This window comes from Tupaia chinensis, unplaced genomic scaffold, assembly GCF_000334495.1.
Source record: "Tupaia chinensis unplaced genomic scaffold, TupChi_1.0 Scaffold000140_1, whole genome shotgun sequence".
NCBI classification, from domain to species: domain Eukaryota; kingdom Metazoa; phylum Chordata; class Mammalia; order Scandentia; family Tupaiidae; genus Tupaia; species Tupaia belangeri.
Window position 1 is genome coordinate 2,338,633 of NW_006159610.1, and position 15,809 is coordinate 2,354,441.

A 15,809-nucleotide genomic window follows, 5' to 3' on the forward strand; every position below is an offset into this window, starting at 1 on the left:
TGGTCCCTCCCCGCCGTGGGGACCGCGCCCCCCAGAGCACCTACCTTCCAGGTGCCCAGCCCCAAGATGGGCATCTTGGCGCCCGTGTTGAGCACGATGCAGCTGTCCATAGCTACCACGGACCCCAGACCCCGGCCCAGAAGCATGCAGCCCCGGAGCGGCCGTCCACCTTTAAATAGCCCGTGCCACCCGCCGAAAGGGCGCCTGCGATAGGCGCGCGATTGTTCAAAGGCGCCTCCTGATTGGTCGGCCCGTGCGGAAACCGCCGCCGCCGCAACCATTGCCGGGGGTCTGGGAAGCGGTTTCTCCTGCTAGGCCCTAGCGGGACTGGATTCTTTCCACTGTTAGTACTGGCCTGAGACCCACGTGGCAGAAGAGCCAACTGCTGTAGAACGTGGAAAAACGAATGCTTTAGCAGAAGTAGCAAGCATCTAAAGGTAAACGGATTGGATAGACGATTTGGTTGCATTTATTTTAAAAAAACAAAAGAATATATTTTTCTATTGTCTAATCCACCATACTGTTCTTTGGGAATTGACAAATATTCTGTCCTTAATCTGTCCAACTAATATTTACTAAAGATGCAGTTTAGTGCACATTATTCTTAGACAAGGATGGATGTCAAAGGAATAGATTGCAATCCTTTTGCAGAACACCTTTAAGAAATACGGATTTATCCCGCCTGCACTCCTGGAGTGATTTTACATCCCTCCGTAGATGCTGGCTATGTGTGTACACAGTGGATGTGGTTCCGCAAGTCTTCCTACAAAAGCCAGCATCACTTGAGATTAGGAAGCTCTGACAAGCTTGATCCAGAACACACAAAAGACTTTGGAAAGTAAGGCTTCCCATTCAGAATCAGTAACAGTCATTCCACTCCAGAAAGGAAGACTCAAAGAGTCAACTTCCAGTGCAGTAACTTAACAAAACTCTCTAGAAGAAGAAAAACAAATAGGCAGAAACCCACAGAAGAAAAAAATTAACTCTAATAGTATAGTTTCAAGGACTTCAAATTAGGAGGTACTAAATGAATTGTTCAGCCCTAATTGGCAGGTAGAAAACAGATTATTTTTCCAAGATAACCAAAAGGAAAGTTGCTGGAAGAACCTTATCCATAATTTGGTTTCTTCCCAACAACCTCTTTCCATAACCTACCTCACCCTAACCTGTTCCTTCTGCTCCCTCACCCTCCAATCTTTCCTCTAATTATGCAAGTTTCAGAGCTACATCTGCCCAGTAGTGACTCAGAACTTGTCCACTCTAAATGTCATTCTGGTGATTTTCCATTTAGTGCCTTTTTAGAAAGTGCCCCCTCTAGGAAAAATTTATGCAGAACAGACTAGTCCAGATACTTTTCCATTGACTTTTGTAAAAACTGATTTGCAGGCTAATTCTGGTGCTATTTGTCCCCAAATAATAGAATTTGAATTTGAGCCAAAAGTTGGAAACTTGGTTGGCATAAAACAGCAAATCACCCACATTTCTTCCTCCTTTAGATCTTTCCTGACATAGAGGTTGTTCTGCAGATTAAACCTCCTGGGTCTAGTCCAAAGGGCTACCACTTGTGAAAACAATACGGCCTGAGTGAGCTGACTGGTAAACAGAAGTGTTTTCTGTTAGGGACAGGGACTCACTATCTGAGGCTGATTATAAAGTTTGCATGCAAGAAGGTATGACTGTCCAAACCCAGAATGTTTTGACTGGGCTATGCAAACGTGAAAAGTCAGATTTGTGGAGGTTTTGGGTTTTGATTTTTTTTTTAGTTGCTGTAGGGCATGTGTGCTTGCAGGGGTGGGGTAAGGGGAGAAAGTAAGAAATCACCCCTAAGTGGGGATGGCCACAGAGCAATCCCTTCTCCATTCTCTCAAGATTTGGGGCATACAAGCAGGCACACATGCCTTGCGTGTTTTTCAGGCTGCCAGGTCCAAGACTCACGTCATGGTCTGCTGTGTGAGAGCCAGCCGCTGTTACCACCACACCACAGGCTGACCCAAGAGCTGTGGAACTTTAATAGTGATAATAGAACTATAGTTGGGACATACTATTATGTTAGTCCCAGAACAGCTCCTGTTCCCACTATGATTTTTATAAAAGCCATTGTGCACATACCAACATTTTGTTAAAGAAAAAAAACAACAACTCTTCAATGGAATTCTTTTGAGAGACATTCTAGTCATTGGTATCTTAACATACTCTGAACCAGTAAGGTCCCATCATGGGAGTTATTTCCCAAGGATAAATTTAAAAGGAAAACACACACATGCACACACACACGTGCACACCCCATAGGTATAGGGCTGGAACGAGAGTGAGGGAAACACAAAACTTCACTCCAGTAGGTGAGCACTTCCTTAAATTTTATGTCCTAGGTGCTTCAGTTGCCTCATTTTAGTCCTAACCCTGCATAAGTACATGTGCATGTGTATGAAAAAGTTTTATACACATAAAGTAAATCTGTAAATGTCTAATAATAGCCAGAGATAAGTTGTAGCAATTAAAATAGAGGTAGTGTAGACACAGAGAAAAGTGTTTGTGAAAGGGCCACGGCAATGTCTGAGGATATGAAAGCAGAATGTGTATGCCAATACACACTCCCAGGAGCTGGGTGACAAGTCTTTCACTGAGGGGCACTTATAGGGGTTTTAACAGGTGAGATGCAGCCACGGTACTCATCCTCTTCTCTTCTCCTCAATCATTCTAAATGCCCCTGGCTCCCAGCTAAAATCTCAGCTTAGTCTGGGTGATGTGCTCCATACCTTTCAGGTCATATCCATCTCATTCTAGGGCTGCTGGATGTAGCCACTCACAATTACAATGGAGCAAGGGATCATTCCACCTCCTCTGGCTGATCAGAGCAGCCCTGCTCTGCTTGGTCTTAATTTAGGCTGGTGAGCCCTGATGGCCTTGGCTTGGCTTGGCTTGGCTTTGGCCTTGGCTCGGCTTGGCCTTGGCTCAGCTCAGCTTAGCTCTATGCGCTGTGAGCTCTGAAAGGGAGGGAGTCACTCTGTGAGTGTTCTCCACACATGTTACTACAATAGCTCCAAGAGGGAAGAAGTGCTTGTGAGCACTGCTATGGGCTTTGTGAGCCTACTGAAAGCTCTATGAGCTCTCACTAAACTCAGCCAATAAACAACATGACATCAGTGTCTTTTTCCAAATCCCTACATCTCTATTCAACCCAACTTTCAAAAAAGAGCAGAACCTCACAAAACAAGGATCAGTCCCATCAGCTAGGATGGTGACTCCTTGCCTTGCTTGAAGATTCTTTGGCACAATACCTAGGACCTAGTCAGAGCTTATACTTTAATGGGACTCTTGCTATGTCACCTGGCAAAGTGTTTTTTCTCTAGCAACCAGGACTTCTAAACCTACAGAGTCCAGAGTTGTAGGAAAGGGAAGCACAGGTCCACCCAAGAAATCACTGAGTGCTGATTGGCAGGCTTTCCCCTGCTTCTACTGCCTGGTTCCTAGAACCATGTATTCTTCCTGTTAGGGACTTAGCCCCACGTACAGATAATTGATTCAATATGTGTTCTTCACCTGGATGATGTCTTGTCCTTTTAAATGCTGCCTCTAACATGCTGTCTCTCTAACTGGTGGTCCCAGAACTCTCTCAGCAGCTCTAGGGCAGTGTGGCATGTGATGTACCCAGTGGACCTCATGGTCATATGCTCACCCTTATGCCTGCTTTGTTGTTAAGACAACTTCCCTGGCATGTTATGTGGGAATCAGTAGTAGGGAACTGAACACTCACAAAGGCCTTGGGTAGTAGCAATGACTGAGGCTCTGTGGGAAAGAAAATCCATACCCAAATATGTGTCTCTTCTTTCAGAATAAATCTCTGGCTTTCCTTGTAGGTTATTCTGTAGATGACTGACATGTAAGGTGTATACATTGACACTTGACGTAAGGATTGGAGTATCCATGAGGGATGGTACCATATGAAAACTAGGTGTTGGTTTCTGTTGTGGCATATTAGACACTTGCCGATGGAAGTAGTTACATCAGCCTTGGTAATTAGTAGTCTGGGCCTCCATCACTGCCACCATGGCTACTTTGCTTGCGTGCCCACCATGCCAATGGTAGAGGAGCTGATGACAGAGTCCGAATTTTGTCTGTTTTGTTGTATATTGCTTCTTCTGTGGCAGATGATCTCTTAGACTTCGACATGTGAAGTAATGATTTATCACACTTTGTACTCTTTCCTTCCTACCTCAGATCTCCTGACCTGGATGCTCTTGAAAAATGACTCAATAATATTTGCTAAAGCACAGAAAGGAAGATTTCACTTAGGACCATTGCCATAGATACAGAGACCACTGCAACATAGTCTCATAGTAAGGGAAGGAGATTCAGCTCAACCCTGAATACAATGTGAGCAAGTGGAAAGTGAGAGCCAAGAAGCAGTGTAGGGGGTCAGTGGATGGAAAATTACTGAGAGGAAACATTGGGGATAAGAGAGATTTTGGCTAAACTGACCTAACAGGATTCTTGCTGAAGACAAGTCACCTGGGGGATGGTGAAAGATGACGAATTTGATCAGATATTGAGGATGGTTGGATAATCAAGGATGAAGGAGGGTTCTCGCTAAAATAACTTAGCAAAGTTATTTGCTAAAACTGGACTTTACTGGTCTGGCTGTGGAGGTACAGGTAGCAGATATGCTGCTGAACGATGCTGGAGGTGCTAGAAAGACTCTGGGTCCAGTCTACCTGAATATGCAGGTGTGTCCATGAGCATGATCCTGCCTGTCTGTGGTGCTGAGGGGAGGATTATGACGTACGAAACCTCTTGAGGGTATTTTTCCTTTTTTTTTTTTTTTAATCTCTTTTTCCTTTTCTCTCTCATGAATGAAATAAATAATTAAACTGGACTTTACAAGGAAATACACAGATGGGCCTAGCAGAAGATTCAGAAGCCTGACTGAAGGTTGGACAAGCAAAGAATCTCTATCACTGTCAAGCCCTTTCTTGCTTTGGGTCTCAAAGCTGGCAGCCTTTTGTGACATCCAGTATGAGTTGAGGCAGTATTTGCAGGTGTTAAATATGCAGCCATCAGGACCTGAAGAGAATGACCAAAAGTTGTACTTTCAGCTTCATTATGATAGTTGTAAGATGCAATCACCTGTCTTTTCTTTTACCTGGGGGGAATATCCCAGAATGCCTAATGCCTGAACCACTGGATCTCTTTAGAACTTTCACTGGTATAACACACACTTGAGTCTTTGTAGGGTTTATTTCACTCTTTGGAGTACATGTTTCTTTCCAAGGTCTCTGATGTGCCAGCCACTTCTTGCTCATAGTCTAATTAGCATGATGTCATTAGCATAGTGAATCAATGTAAGATATCCAGGTAGACTAGACTTCTTTGGACTGTAAGAAATAGTAAGAGAGTTAAAAGCCTTGGGTTTGAACTGTAAATGCATATTGTTAGCTGTTTTATCTGAATGTAAGTTGTCTCTGATCTTCTTTATTGATGGGGACAAAAAGTTCATTTGTCAGCTAAACAGAAGAGTAAAAAGTAATAATTGTGATAAACCATGGAATCTAAGCTGAATAAAGAGGGGAATGAAGACAAGAAAAATAGATAAGGTTAGTAGGTTAGGAAATTAATATTGTCAAAACATTGATGAAGTATGAATGTAAAAGGAAATAAGGTAGGAAGGTACTGGTCAAAGTGTAATGCTTAAGTTTGAGTTTCAATGGTAGTGTATTTATTGTAATGAGAGTAAAGAAGGGAAAAATATATAGTAACTGAAGGATAAATTAACTGATATATCCAAGTCACCAAAAAATTGTACGGCTATTGGGGCTGGATGGTGATGCAGCAGTAAAACATGATACTCTGCAAGAATGACTCACATGGGGAGGTTGCAAGTTCATGTCTGGAGACGTCCCTGAGCATGCTGGGTGTGCCTGTGCCCATAATTTGGGACCAGCTAGAGCTGACGTGGATTTTTTCTCAAGACCCTGTTGGGGTGCTTGCTTTCTCTCTCAGGGGAAATCAATAAATAAACTAAAAAGAAAAAAAAAAAAAGAATTATGTGGATTTGAGAATCAACAAGAACGACTACAAAAGTGGTAGTGGAAAATGGTAAAAACTCCAGTGACTGAGGAGTGACCTTGAGGTCAGTGGATGAGCTAGTGGGGCAGTTAGTTTGATACTATTTCAATGTATCTGAGATATTGAGAGAGGACTATAAGCTGCAATATGCAGAGGATCTCTACCTCATTTTTAGGCTCATTGGTATGAAGATTTATGGAGAAAAACTAGCTATCTCTCAAGTGAACAGCATGTCCCCATGGCAGTGCATGTTTCTAGTTAAGGCAAGAACATGAAATGAATATTTGGAGATGAGATAGAGGATAGAGTGTCAGAGATATAAGCGTAAGAAGGCAGTGGCAATGGTTGGCAGTGGCCCGTTCATAAATGTGGAACAACTAGTTCTCTGAGAGGGTGGAGAGAAGTCCTAATTTTCAGAGATTGTCAGTTTCTATGGAATAACTATCCCCACCATGGCCTACTCCAAGCTTCCTGACCCCAGGGCCAAAATTAAGACTAGGCAAGTGAGGTACTTGCTTGCCTCATGCTCCCAACTTCATGCAGCACCAACATACTCAGTAATCATGATAAAGAAGACTTTAATGCAATATTTTTTAAAAAATAAAAATCAATGTAAAAAAAAATCCATGACAAACAAATGGTCAAAATGTCAAATGGAGATGACTGTTGCTGTTCGTATGTTTTGTGACCCCGCATTACTGCGTGTGGGAATCATTTTTTTCAGTCAACCCTGGACTCTTGAGTCTGAGTAGCTCTTAAGTCACCCATCAGACAGGGTTTTTACGAGGGTTGACAGGGAACAGACTGGATTGGGCAGTGCAGGGCTTTGTACATAATCACAGCTATTTTATCATAGTGCTCTTATTAGCTTTCTCCACTTGGTTCACAATATGAAAGGATATTCTTATAACTGTATATAGAGGTGCACATTTTCCTGTTGCCCCAGGTCCTGATATAGTTCTAGACAGCACTGCTGACTTCTCTGAATGGGAGGTTGAGAAGAGAGGGGCCCAGTTGCCTCTGGCCCTCTGGAGCAATGGACTCAGCTCACCACTGAGAGGCAGTCTTCCTAGGAATACAAATAATTCTATACACAACTGTGGACATTGGGCTAGATCATGGCCTCAGGAAACTTAAGTTCTAATGGAGACAGATAATCACTAAACAAAGAAATAAATTCATTAAATGGAGGAATATGTTGGTTTCATATAGTGAAAGGACACTGGGAGAGTTAAACATGAAATAATGGGGTGGAGAATGCCTGGAGATAAGGAGGGGCTATTTTAGACTCTGAGGAGGCTCCACATTTCATTATAAATTTCAAGTATGCTGTGAAAATTCTGAAAGAAGTCTTGTCTACTGTTGCGAGAGTCATCAGTTTCATCAGACTCAGAGCTCTGAATCACCATTTTTTCAAGAAGCTTTTGTCAAGAAATGAGAGCAGACATCCAGAAACTCCGATTGTGCAGAGGCCTTCTGGAGGCATGGAATTGAATTTCAGGCCCTTTTTCTTTTGTTGAGAGAAAAGGAAAGACCATTGTCAAAATCATTTGCCAAGCTTGAATATTTATGAGAGTGAGAGACATCAATTACTGGAAGTATTATTTATATTATTTTTGTGAAGGAAATACATCTCCAATGTAACCAAAAAAACCCTATCACGTGCACAATTTGGAGCGTGTTTATTATTATTATTATTTATTATTCATACATTAAATCACTATACATCATTTAGATTGGGAAGAGTGGAGCATGTGTTTCATGTGCATCTTCCAGAGAAGAGTTCAAAGCTCCCTTTCAGATTCTCAATGGGTTTCTTCTCCCACCTGTGCCCCCCACAGTAAATAAGGTACAGCCAAGATCTAATCTGGGGCATCTGGCCAGGGGCTCCCTGTTCTGCATTTTGAGATCTGGCAGATATGGACTCTGTGTCCTTAACAGACATAATCTGATAAAGGTCCATGGCTGCTTTGACCCAATCAAATGGCATCAATCACTTGGGCACACCTCATTCAGAGCTATTGGGTCTTCAGAAAAGTCAGATGCATTTTTTTACATAGAAAAACATAGAAAAGTATGTCATGACTTTTCCAAAGACCAATATATGCCAAGTTCTGGGCCTGATTTAACTATGGGATCAAAATCGCATCAGCCTGGCATGATTGCCACAGCTATATATAGATATTAATATAGATATTGATTTTAAGAGATGGAAACAAAAGTTAGTATTTGTACAAACCCTCTACAGAGTCTGTCTTTGTTTGTTCAAGGGGCTATCCAAAAATATCATGCCAAAAAATTTATTTCTCACAGATTTAGAGGCTGGGAAGTCCAAGATCAAGTTACTGGCTGGTTTCGCATCTGGTGAGGGTCTGCTCCTCATAGATGGCCATCTAGAAGATTCTAGATTAGAATGCCACATGGCAGAAGGGCTGAGGAATCTCTCTCGAGTCACTTTCATAAGGGCACTAATTCTTGGGGTCAGAAGGTGACATAATAAAATGTGTTGCTCTGAAAGGCTGGTCCACTTGGGTAAGGCCCTGATTCAAGTCTAGAGACTTCTCTGAGTACATTGGGCACATGATAGCCCATGATTCAGGGCTGGCTTAAGACTAGAGGTGATTGTGGTGTCAGGACTCTTTGGGGATGGTCTCTCTCTCTTTTGGAGGATATCAGTGACTCAACTTTTTCTAAAAACTAGACATATTTGGTTCTTTTAAATCTGCCATTTGTGGTAATAAATGTAAGTGACACCTAATTTAAACATTTAAAATAATTTATTGAAGAATAATCTATGATACAACATGGTAAGCTTGTCAAAATAAAATAACATCCTTTTTTTTTTTTCTCCAAGAAAAGAGAAATAAAGGCATGATTAAAAATTATGGCCAACAATCTGAGTTCATTTTGACACTTGGAGATGATTTTGTAGGCATACTGGCAGGCACAATGTTGAAATGTCACCCCGCTAGATTTAGAAACAATGGTGAGATAAGAAAGGTAAATACTTCAGAGTTAATGTCTGAAATTAAAAAAAAAATATTTGCCAAGTGTCATAACAGATCTTTTAATGACTATTTTTTTCGGTAACATTTGGATTGTTGTTTTGGAGAACATCTTTACTCTATGAACATTTAATTAAATTTTCAATATATTAAACATTTACAGAGAGAAATAAGCTCTATGTTTTGTACAAATTCAAAGGTCCATGAATATACCATGCCCTGCCAAAGCTCAATTTTGCAATTGTCTCAGCAGAAAATAGTTTACAACTCAAGCAGAATTCATAACATTCCAGAAGTTTGCAGAACCCCTACCTTTTCATCACTTTTTTCTATTACAAATATTACAGTGACAGAATTGGATGATCAGAATGTAAAAATTTTTGTGCAAAACTGCATTAATTGGGGCCAGCGGGTGGCATGATGATTAAAGCACTGGACTCCCGCATGGCCAACAGCGGTTCAAGTCCTGTTGGACCTGGTGTCTTCCTTTCTTATTTTCCCTCTCCCTCTCTCTGTCCCTCTCTGGTCAAATTTAAATAAATAAAGTTTAAAAAAAATTATTTAAAAAATGCATTAATTGGGACCAGCAGTTAGCGTAATGGCTATGTAGTTGGCCACGGTAGTCAGCCCATGTAGTCGGCCATGGTTCAAGTCCTGGACCCAGTGACTTAAACTCATGCCGGGCGCATTTCGAGAGGAGAATGGAGAAGAAGGGATTGCAGCATGACCAGTCCCCTACTGGGGAATGATTTCTCGCTTTCTGTCTGTCTGTCTCTCTCTGTCTTTCTGGCGAGTGCACGTGCCCTTTAGCAAAAACCTCTCCAAAAAGGAAAAAAAAAACACAGGCACTAATCTAAAAAAAAAGGGGGGGGGCACTAATCTCATTCACGAGAGTAGCATTCTCATGACCTAATGTCCTCCCAAGGGCTTCATTGTCTAAAATCATCACCTTGAGGGTTAGTATTTCAACATGAGTTTTGGGGAACATGGACATTCAGTCTATTGCAGTGTCCATTATATAAAAATATTCCAAGAGAGCTACCCTTGAAGCAAGGCTTAAGATAGTGCCCATGCCATAAGTCAATGCCCTCTTACACATTAAAGTCATATAATTTTTGTTTTAAGAGTGCTAGAACTTGCTTGATCAAAGTATACTTATTTCATACAAAGGACCCCAAACAGAATCAACTCAAGAAGATCTTCTCCAAGACACATTATAGCCAGACTGGCCAAAACAACAGACAAAGACAACATACTAAGATTGACAAGAGAAAAACAGCAAGTTACCTACAAAGGATATCCCATCAGGCTAACAGCAGACTTCTCATTGGAAACATTGTGAGCCAGGAATGAATGGGAAAATATATTCAAAGTGTTAAGGGAAAAGCAATTTCAACCAAGAATATTGTACCTGGCAAGATTATCCTTCATATGGGAAGAAAAGACAAGAACATTGTCAGATAAACAAAACCTGAAAAAAAATTACCAATACCAGACCAGATCTCCAAGAAGTTCTCAAGGGAGTGCTATACCAGGAAAATTAAAGACAGACATACCGAAATAAGAGTTCAAAAAAACAAGAAAAGTGCCAACTTAATCTTAGGGACAAGTCTGGAGTTGAATATTATATCCCAGAATTTAATTGGGAAGATTGAACCACAACAGAAGATAGATTAAGTACATTAGACTAAACTGGTGAAAGAGCATTTTATGACTTTTGACTAAAACATTGCTGGTTTTCTTCTAGGCTTTGTTTTCCAGTTTTAAAGATTTTTGTCCTGTCTTGAGCTGTCAATAGTTTCATGTACCTACTATTTGAACAGAATCCTAACCTGTTTCCTCGCTTTAAGTTTTAAGCAAAGTTCTTTAGCACTTCTTTGATTTATTAAATTTAAAACTACTTTTCTTGAAAAAAAAATTCATCCCAAAGAAAAACTCAGTTGTAACATTTTGGACTTCTACCCTATTATCTAGTTGTATACATTGAGTAATGGTTATGATAAATATATAAATTGAAATCTATGGAGACAAAAAAAGTACATTTATTTCATGCTCAGCAAAATATTATAATGTATATTTCAGAAGCATGAAAATTTTTGAAAAACTGGGACCAGCAGTTAGTGTAATGGCTATGTCACTGGACTCCCACATAGTCGACCGCGGTTCGAGTCCCGGATCCGGTGGCTTAAACTCATGCCGGGCGCGTGTGTGCCCAAGACCCTGAGAGGAGAATGGAGGAGAAGGGATTGCAGCGTGGCCATCCCCCCGGGGAGTGATTTCTCACTTTCTGTCTCTCTCTGTCTTTCTGGCAAGTGTACGCGTCCTATAGCAAAAACCTCTCCAAAAAAATTTTTTTTGGAAAACCAAAGTAAATACATCAAACATATATTTGTCATGTTCTACTGGAATTTGAGAGGGACTCTCCTGAGTTGAGATTATATTGAACAGAAACAAGAATAAGGCAAGTGAAAATCAAAATAGCAGCTTTGTTTCTGATAAGGTTGAATTGGCAAGGACAGTTTGACCTTTGCCCACAGGTTCCATAACATGCCTCCTAGGCTGAGTGTGCCACTCAGTGCCAGGCAATGCTGACCACTGTGTCTCCCTCAGAGGCAGACCATTTACCTGATGGGAAGTGTGAGCAACCTGGAGACAGACTTCTTCTCTGAGAGGGAGCAGACCCAGGAGGGCTATGCTGAGCTCCTACAGTTCCTTTCCTTGAGTATATTGGATAAGTTACTCCACCCCCTTCAGGGAAGAGTAAGTGAGGCAATGGGTGAAAGGAAATGAAATTTACCCTCTAAAGATTTCCTCCAAAACAATGAATATATATTGGGTTGTCAGAATTTTTGCATAGAAAGATATGTCATGACTTTTTCGACAACTACATCTATCTATTATATGATGTTTTGCCATAGGCCATGTACAATTGCCAGAGTGAGGGTTGGGTTGAGAAATCACCCTTAACCATCTGGGGGGATGGCCACACTGTAATTTTTTTTTCCATTCTCCTTTAGAGATTTTGGACACACATGCACATTTACCTGACGTGTTTCTGAAGCTGCCAAGTCCAAGACTTGAACTGTGTTTTCGGTCATGTGGGATCCAGTGCCTTAACCACCATACTACCTGGTGGCCCCAGAATGTCCTACTTTATGAGGGCAAAATAGAGTCTAGAGAAATATAAAAAGAGGCCCCACTAAAATGACTTGTGTAAAAGGCTAGATGGCAAGTAGTATAAGTGGTCGGGTGTCAGGCAGTGAAGGAATCTGACTCCTCCATACAAACCCCCATGCTGCAAAGACATTTCCAGGCCACAAGGAAAGCAGCTAGGACCAGGAAGCCCAACTCATCAAAGGAGTATCACGGACCCTGTCATTGTTCAAGCCTAAGGACACATTGTTTTCTTCATCCTCTAAGTGGGTATTGGGACAAAGATGCTCTAAGATGAAGAGAGGACTGTGTGGAATCATCTCCTCTGTGTAGTCTCTATGTCTGGATTTCATTAAGCCCCATGATAGACTGAGGCAGCCATTGTTGCTCTCTTATAGATGAAAGCTTTCAGGCTCAGAGGTTGAAGTAGACCACATAGAGATATTGAGAGAGTGGAGCAGGATTGAAAAACTTTAGAAAACCCTTTGCTTTTCACTTTATCTCATTGCCAATGAAAAAAACCTCTTTCCCAAGAGCTTGAACCAGGTTGGGGAGTATGACAATAGGCACTAATCTATCCCTTGAGATTTCTCAGTCGGAAGGGTTTAAGATCTGTAAATGAAGAAGGACCATGGTGAGAGAGTGATGCCCAGAGGATGAGTTTAGACTTTCTTTCTTTTCCTGGCTTATGTAGGTATTCAGACAGGAATGTGTTTCTCCATTCATGACATCTTCAGAAAGAGGGTTTGTAACTATGTGGTTTGTAACTATGTGAGACTCCATATCTGCCAGTCAAAAATCTCTCCAACTTCTTTGTGATACTAGCTTGAGAACATTGTGTTTCACAGTTACGGATTTTTGACGGACTGAGAAGGATTCAGGGAGAGCTGGAGGAAGTGAGAATGGTGGTGAACAATGAAAGATGAATGTAGATACCACTTGATAGAATGTGGGTGTAAGCAGTTTTTTAAAAAAAATTTTCTATATTTAAAAATATACTCTTAGAGTAACTATCAAATAAATTATTGTTAATTTAATAAAGAATTCTACTTCTATGGGAAGAAGGACAAACATATTGCTGGGATTTTTGTCAGACACTGTTCATATGTTATCCTCTTTAGTCTTCACAAGAAAAGTAAACTATAATCTCTATCTCTGATCTTTAGCACATAAAGATCCTTAGACTCAAAGATTAAGTAACCCAAGTACCCATGTCTAAAACCCATATTCCTTTCAATGTTCAATACATTCCAATAACTAATATTCTTAAAACACTATAAAATTATGATGAGCAGTTTACATACATTGTCTTAAGTCTTTCCTGGACCCCTTTAAGTTACTCTTTATCCTACTTTGCAGATGAGAAAGCTGAAACTCAAAAAAAGTTACTTCTAAACTCAAAAAAGTTACTTCTCACAGGCAGTAAGTAGCAGGGTTGGAATTCAAATGCAGGCCTCATGCATTCAGGGACTAGGGCAGGGCCCTTATGATTGACTCCTAGTGGGTTTATAAGGAGAGGAAATGAGACCAGGAGACACATGGAACAGAGGCTCTGCTCTTCTGCCCCGCACCATGTGTAATGCAGATAGATGACTCACCCACCAGAAAAGGCTCTGGAACCTCCAAACCACAAGTGCAATAAACCTTTATTCTCATAAGTTACCAGACTCTGGGATTTTGAATTCTCAAGCCCTGTCTGGTGCACTACCCCACTGATGTCTGAGACATATTGCAGTTCACCCACAGGAAGTCTTCCATTATTTTTTGTTTTTAATCGCCAGAAGGCATGTGTGTTTGCCAGAGATAGACAGACAGAGAGGAGAAGCACTCCCCGATGAAGCATGGTCACACAGCAGTCCCTTCTATATTTCTCCAGCCTGTTAGAGTTCTAGGTGTGCACACATGCTCCCAGTGTGTTTTTCAAGCTGTCAGGGCTAAGATTCGAACTATGTGGTTGGCCATGTGGGATCAGGCTCCCTTAACCAGCAGGCTATTGGGCCAGCCCAGGAAGCCTTTCTTTGAGTCATTACCTCACAGACACAACAAACCTGGCTGCATGATGATAGATTAAGGGACTGATGTGCTTAGGCCTTGAAAAGCTAAATTTACAGTGGGGGGCCAACATTATTTTTACAAAACAGTTACGGATGGCAGCTCCCGTGTGCATTGTTAAAGGACACTAGAACCTGTGGCATCCAGCCCTAACCAATGACATCAATATCAAGGAAGATAAATAGGATCTTCCAGCACATGAATCTCATTGCTCTTAAGAGACCTAACCAAGCAATCATTATATTTGAAAAGCGTAGACTTTTGCACCAATTTTGTACCCCCCCCAACTATTTGTTCCCTTCACACATCTCCTCTATTAAGCCACATCATCTTTCTACTTGGCAACGTTTTTCCAGCTAAAATTAAGTTTCACTGATAACAAAGCATAGCATGGACATTGACTAAAATTTGGCTTGCCAAATCTTTTATGGGGTCTATCTGTAAACTTCCTTATAATGTCAAATTTTAGCAAAGAATGTTGTTTACTCAATTGAGCAAGAACCTGTCATCCTTCATATCTGATCACTCTGGATAGTTGATAAATTCCTAATCCTCCATCCCTACCTCCCCCAGGCAATGCCTGATCATCCTGGTTTGTATTCAGCAAAAATCTTGGTAGGTCACTTTAGCCAGAATTTTCCTTAACTTTTGTTTTAATCTCTTCTGCTAATAACAGAAAATTCCAGAGTCTGGTAACTTAAGAAAATAAAGTTTTATTGCACTCATAGTTTGGAGGCCCTAGGTCCTAGGGTCAGGGCCATTTCTGGTGGGGGAGTCATCTGTCTGCATTACACATGGTGCAGGGCAGAAGAGCAGAGCAGTTTCATGTGTCTCCTGGTCTCATTTCCTCTCCTCATAAACCCACTAGGAGTCAATCACAGGGACCCTGCCCTAGTCCCTGAATTACCTCAAAGGTCCCAACCTTTTGACACTGTGAAGGTACGAAGTTTCCTTTTAGTACTTTCACAGCTAAATCCCAATATATAAATTCTTGGGGGACACGAACCATAGCACCCCTGATGTTTATCTTACTAATTTTCCATCCACTAACCCCACACTGCTTCTTGGCTCTCAGTTCTCATTTGCCCATGATGTGTTCAGAGTTGAGCTCAGTCTCTCTCCCCAGCTGCAAGATCCTGTTTTGGCGATCCCTATACCTATTGTGACCGTCCTGAATAAAGTTATCCTTGCCGTGTCGTTGAATAACTTTTTTATTTAGCAAAGTACAAGGAAGTGGCCCCCAGAAGACTTGTGTTTGGTTTCCAGCTTTTCATCTTCTTTGCTAATTTAAGATTGAGCCATCTATATGTGCAAATATTCAGCTTTTTTATAGAAATGAAAATTTCATGTTGTTTAATCTAATAATGATAGTCAGAATAAGTGCATAATGTGTATTAGCTCATGTGGTTCTCACCAAACCATGGCAAAATACGTCTCCTGTTTTCCTGATGAAGTAATAGAGGCTCTGAGAATTGCCCAAGATCATGAAGGCAGTGTGGGCCATGCCAGGATTTTAATTAGGTCTCTCTGGCTCCA

General features: G+C 41.2%; 1 protein-coding gene and 1 long non-coding RNA gene across 2 annotated transcripts in view; one reads left to right on the plus strand and one right to left on the minus strand.

Moving 5' to 3' along the window:
* LOC102494851 (aldose reductase) overlaps nt 1-206 on the minus strand; it is a 16,509-nt gene extending 16,303 nt beyond the window's left edge. Inside the window, exon 1 of the mRNA XM_006144994.3 lies at nt 45-206. Coding sequence (XP_006145056.2) covers nt 45-146 — 102 coding nt within the window. The 5' untranslated portion in view covers nt 147-206. The remainder of the gene's footprint in view (nt 1-44) is intronic.
* An 81-nt stretch (nt 207-287) lies between these two features.
* Nucleotides 288-15,809, plus strand: part of LOC106734541 (uncharacterized) — a 30,321-nt gene continuing 14,799 nt past the window's right edge. The window contains exon 1 of the long non-coding RNA XR_001370120.1: nt 288-437. This is a non-coding gene — a long non-coding RNA (uncharacterized LOC106734541). The remainder of the gene's footprint in view (nt 438-15,809) is intronic.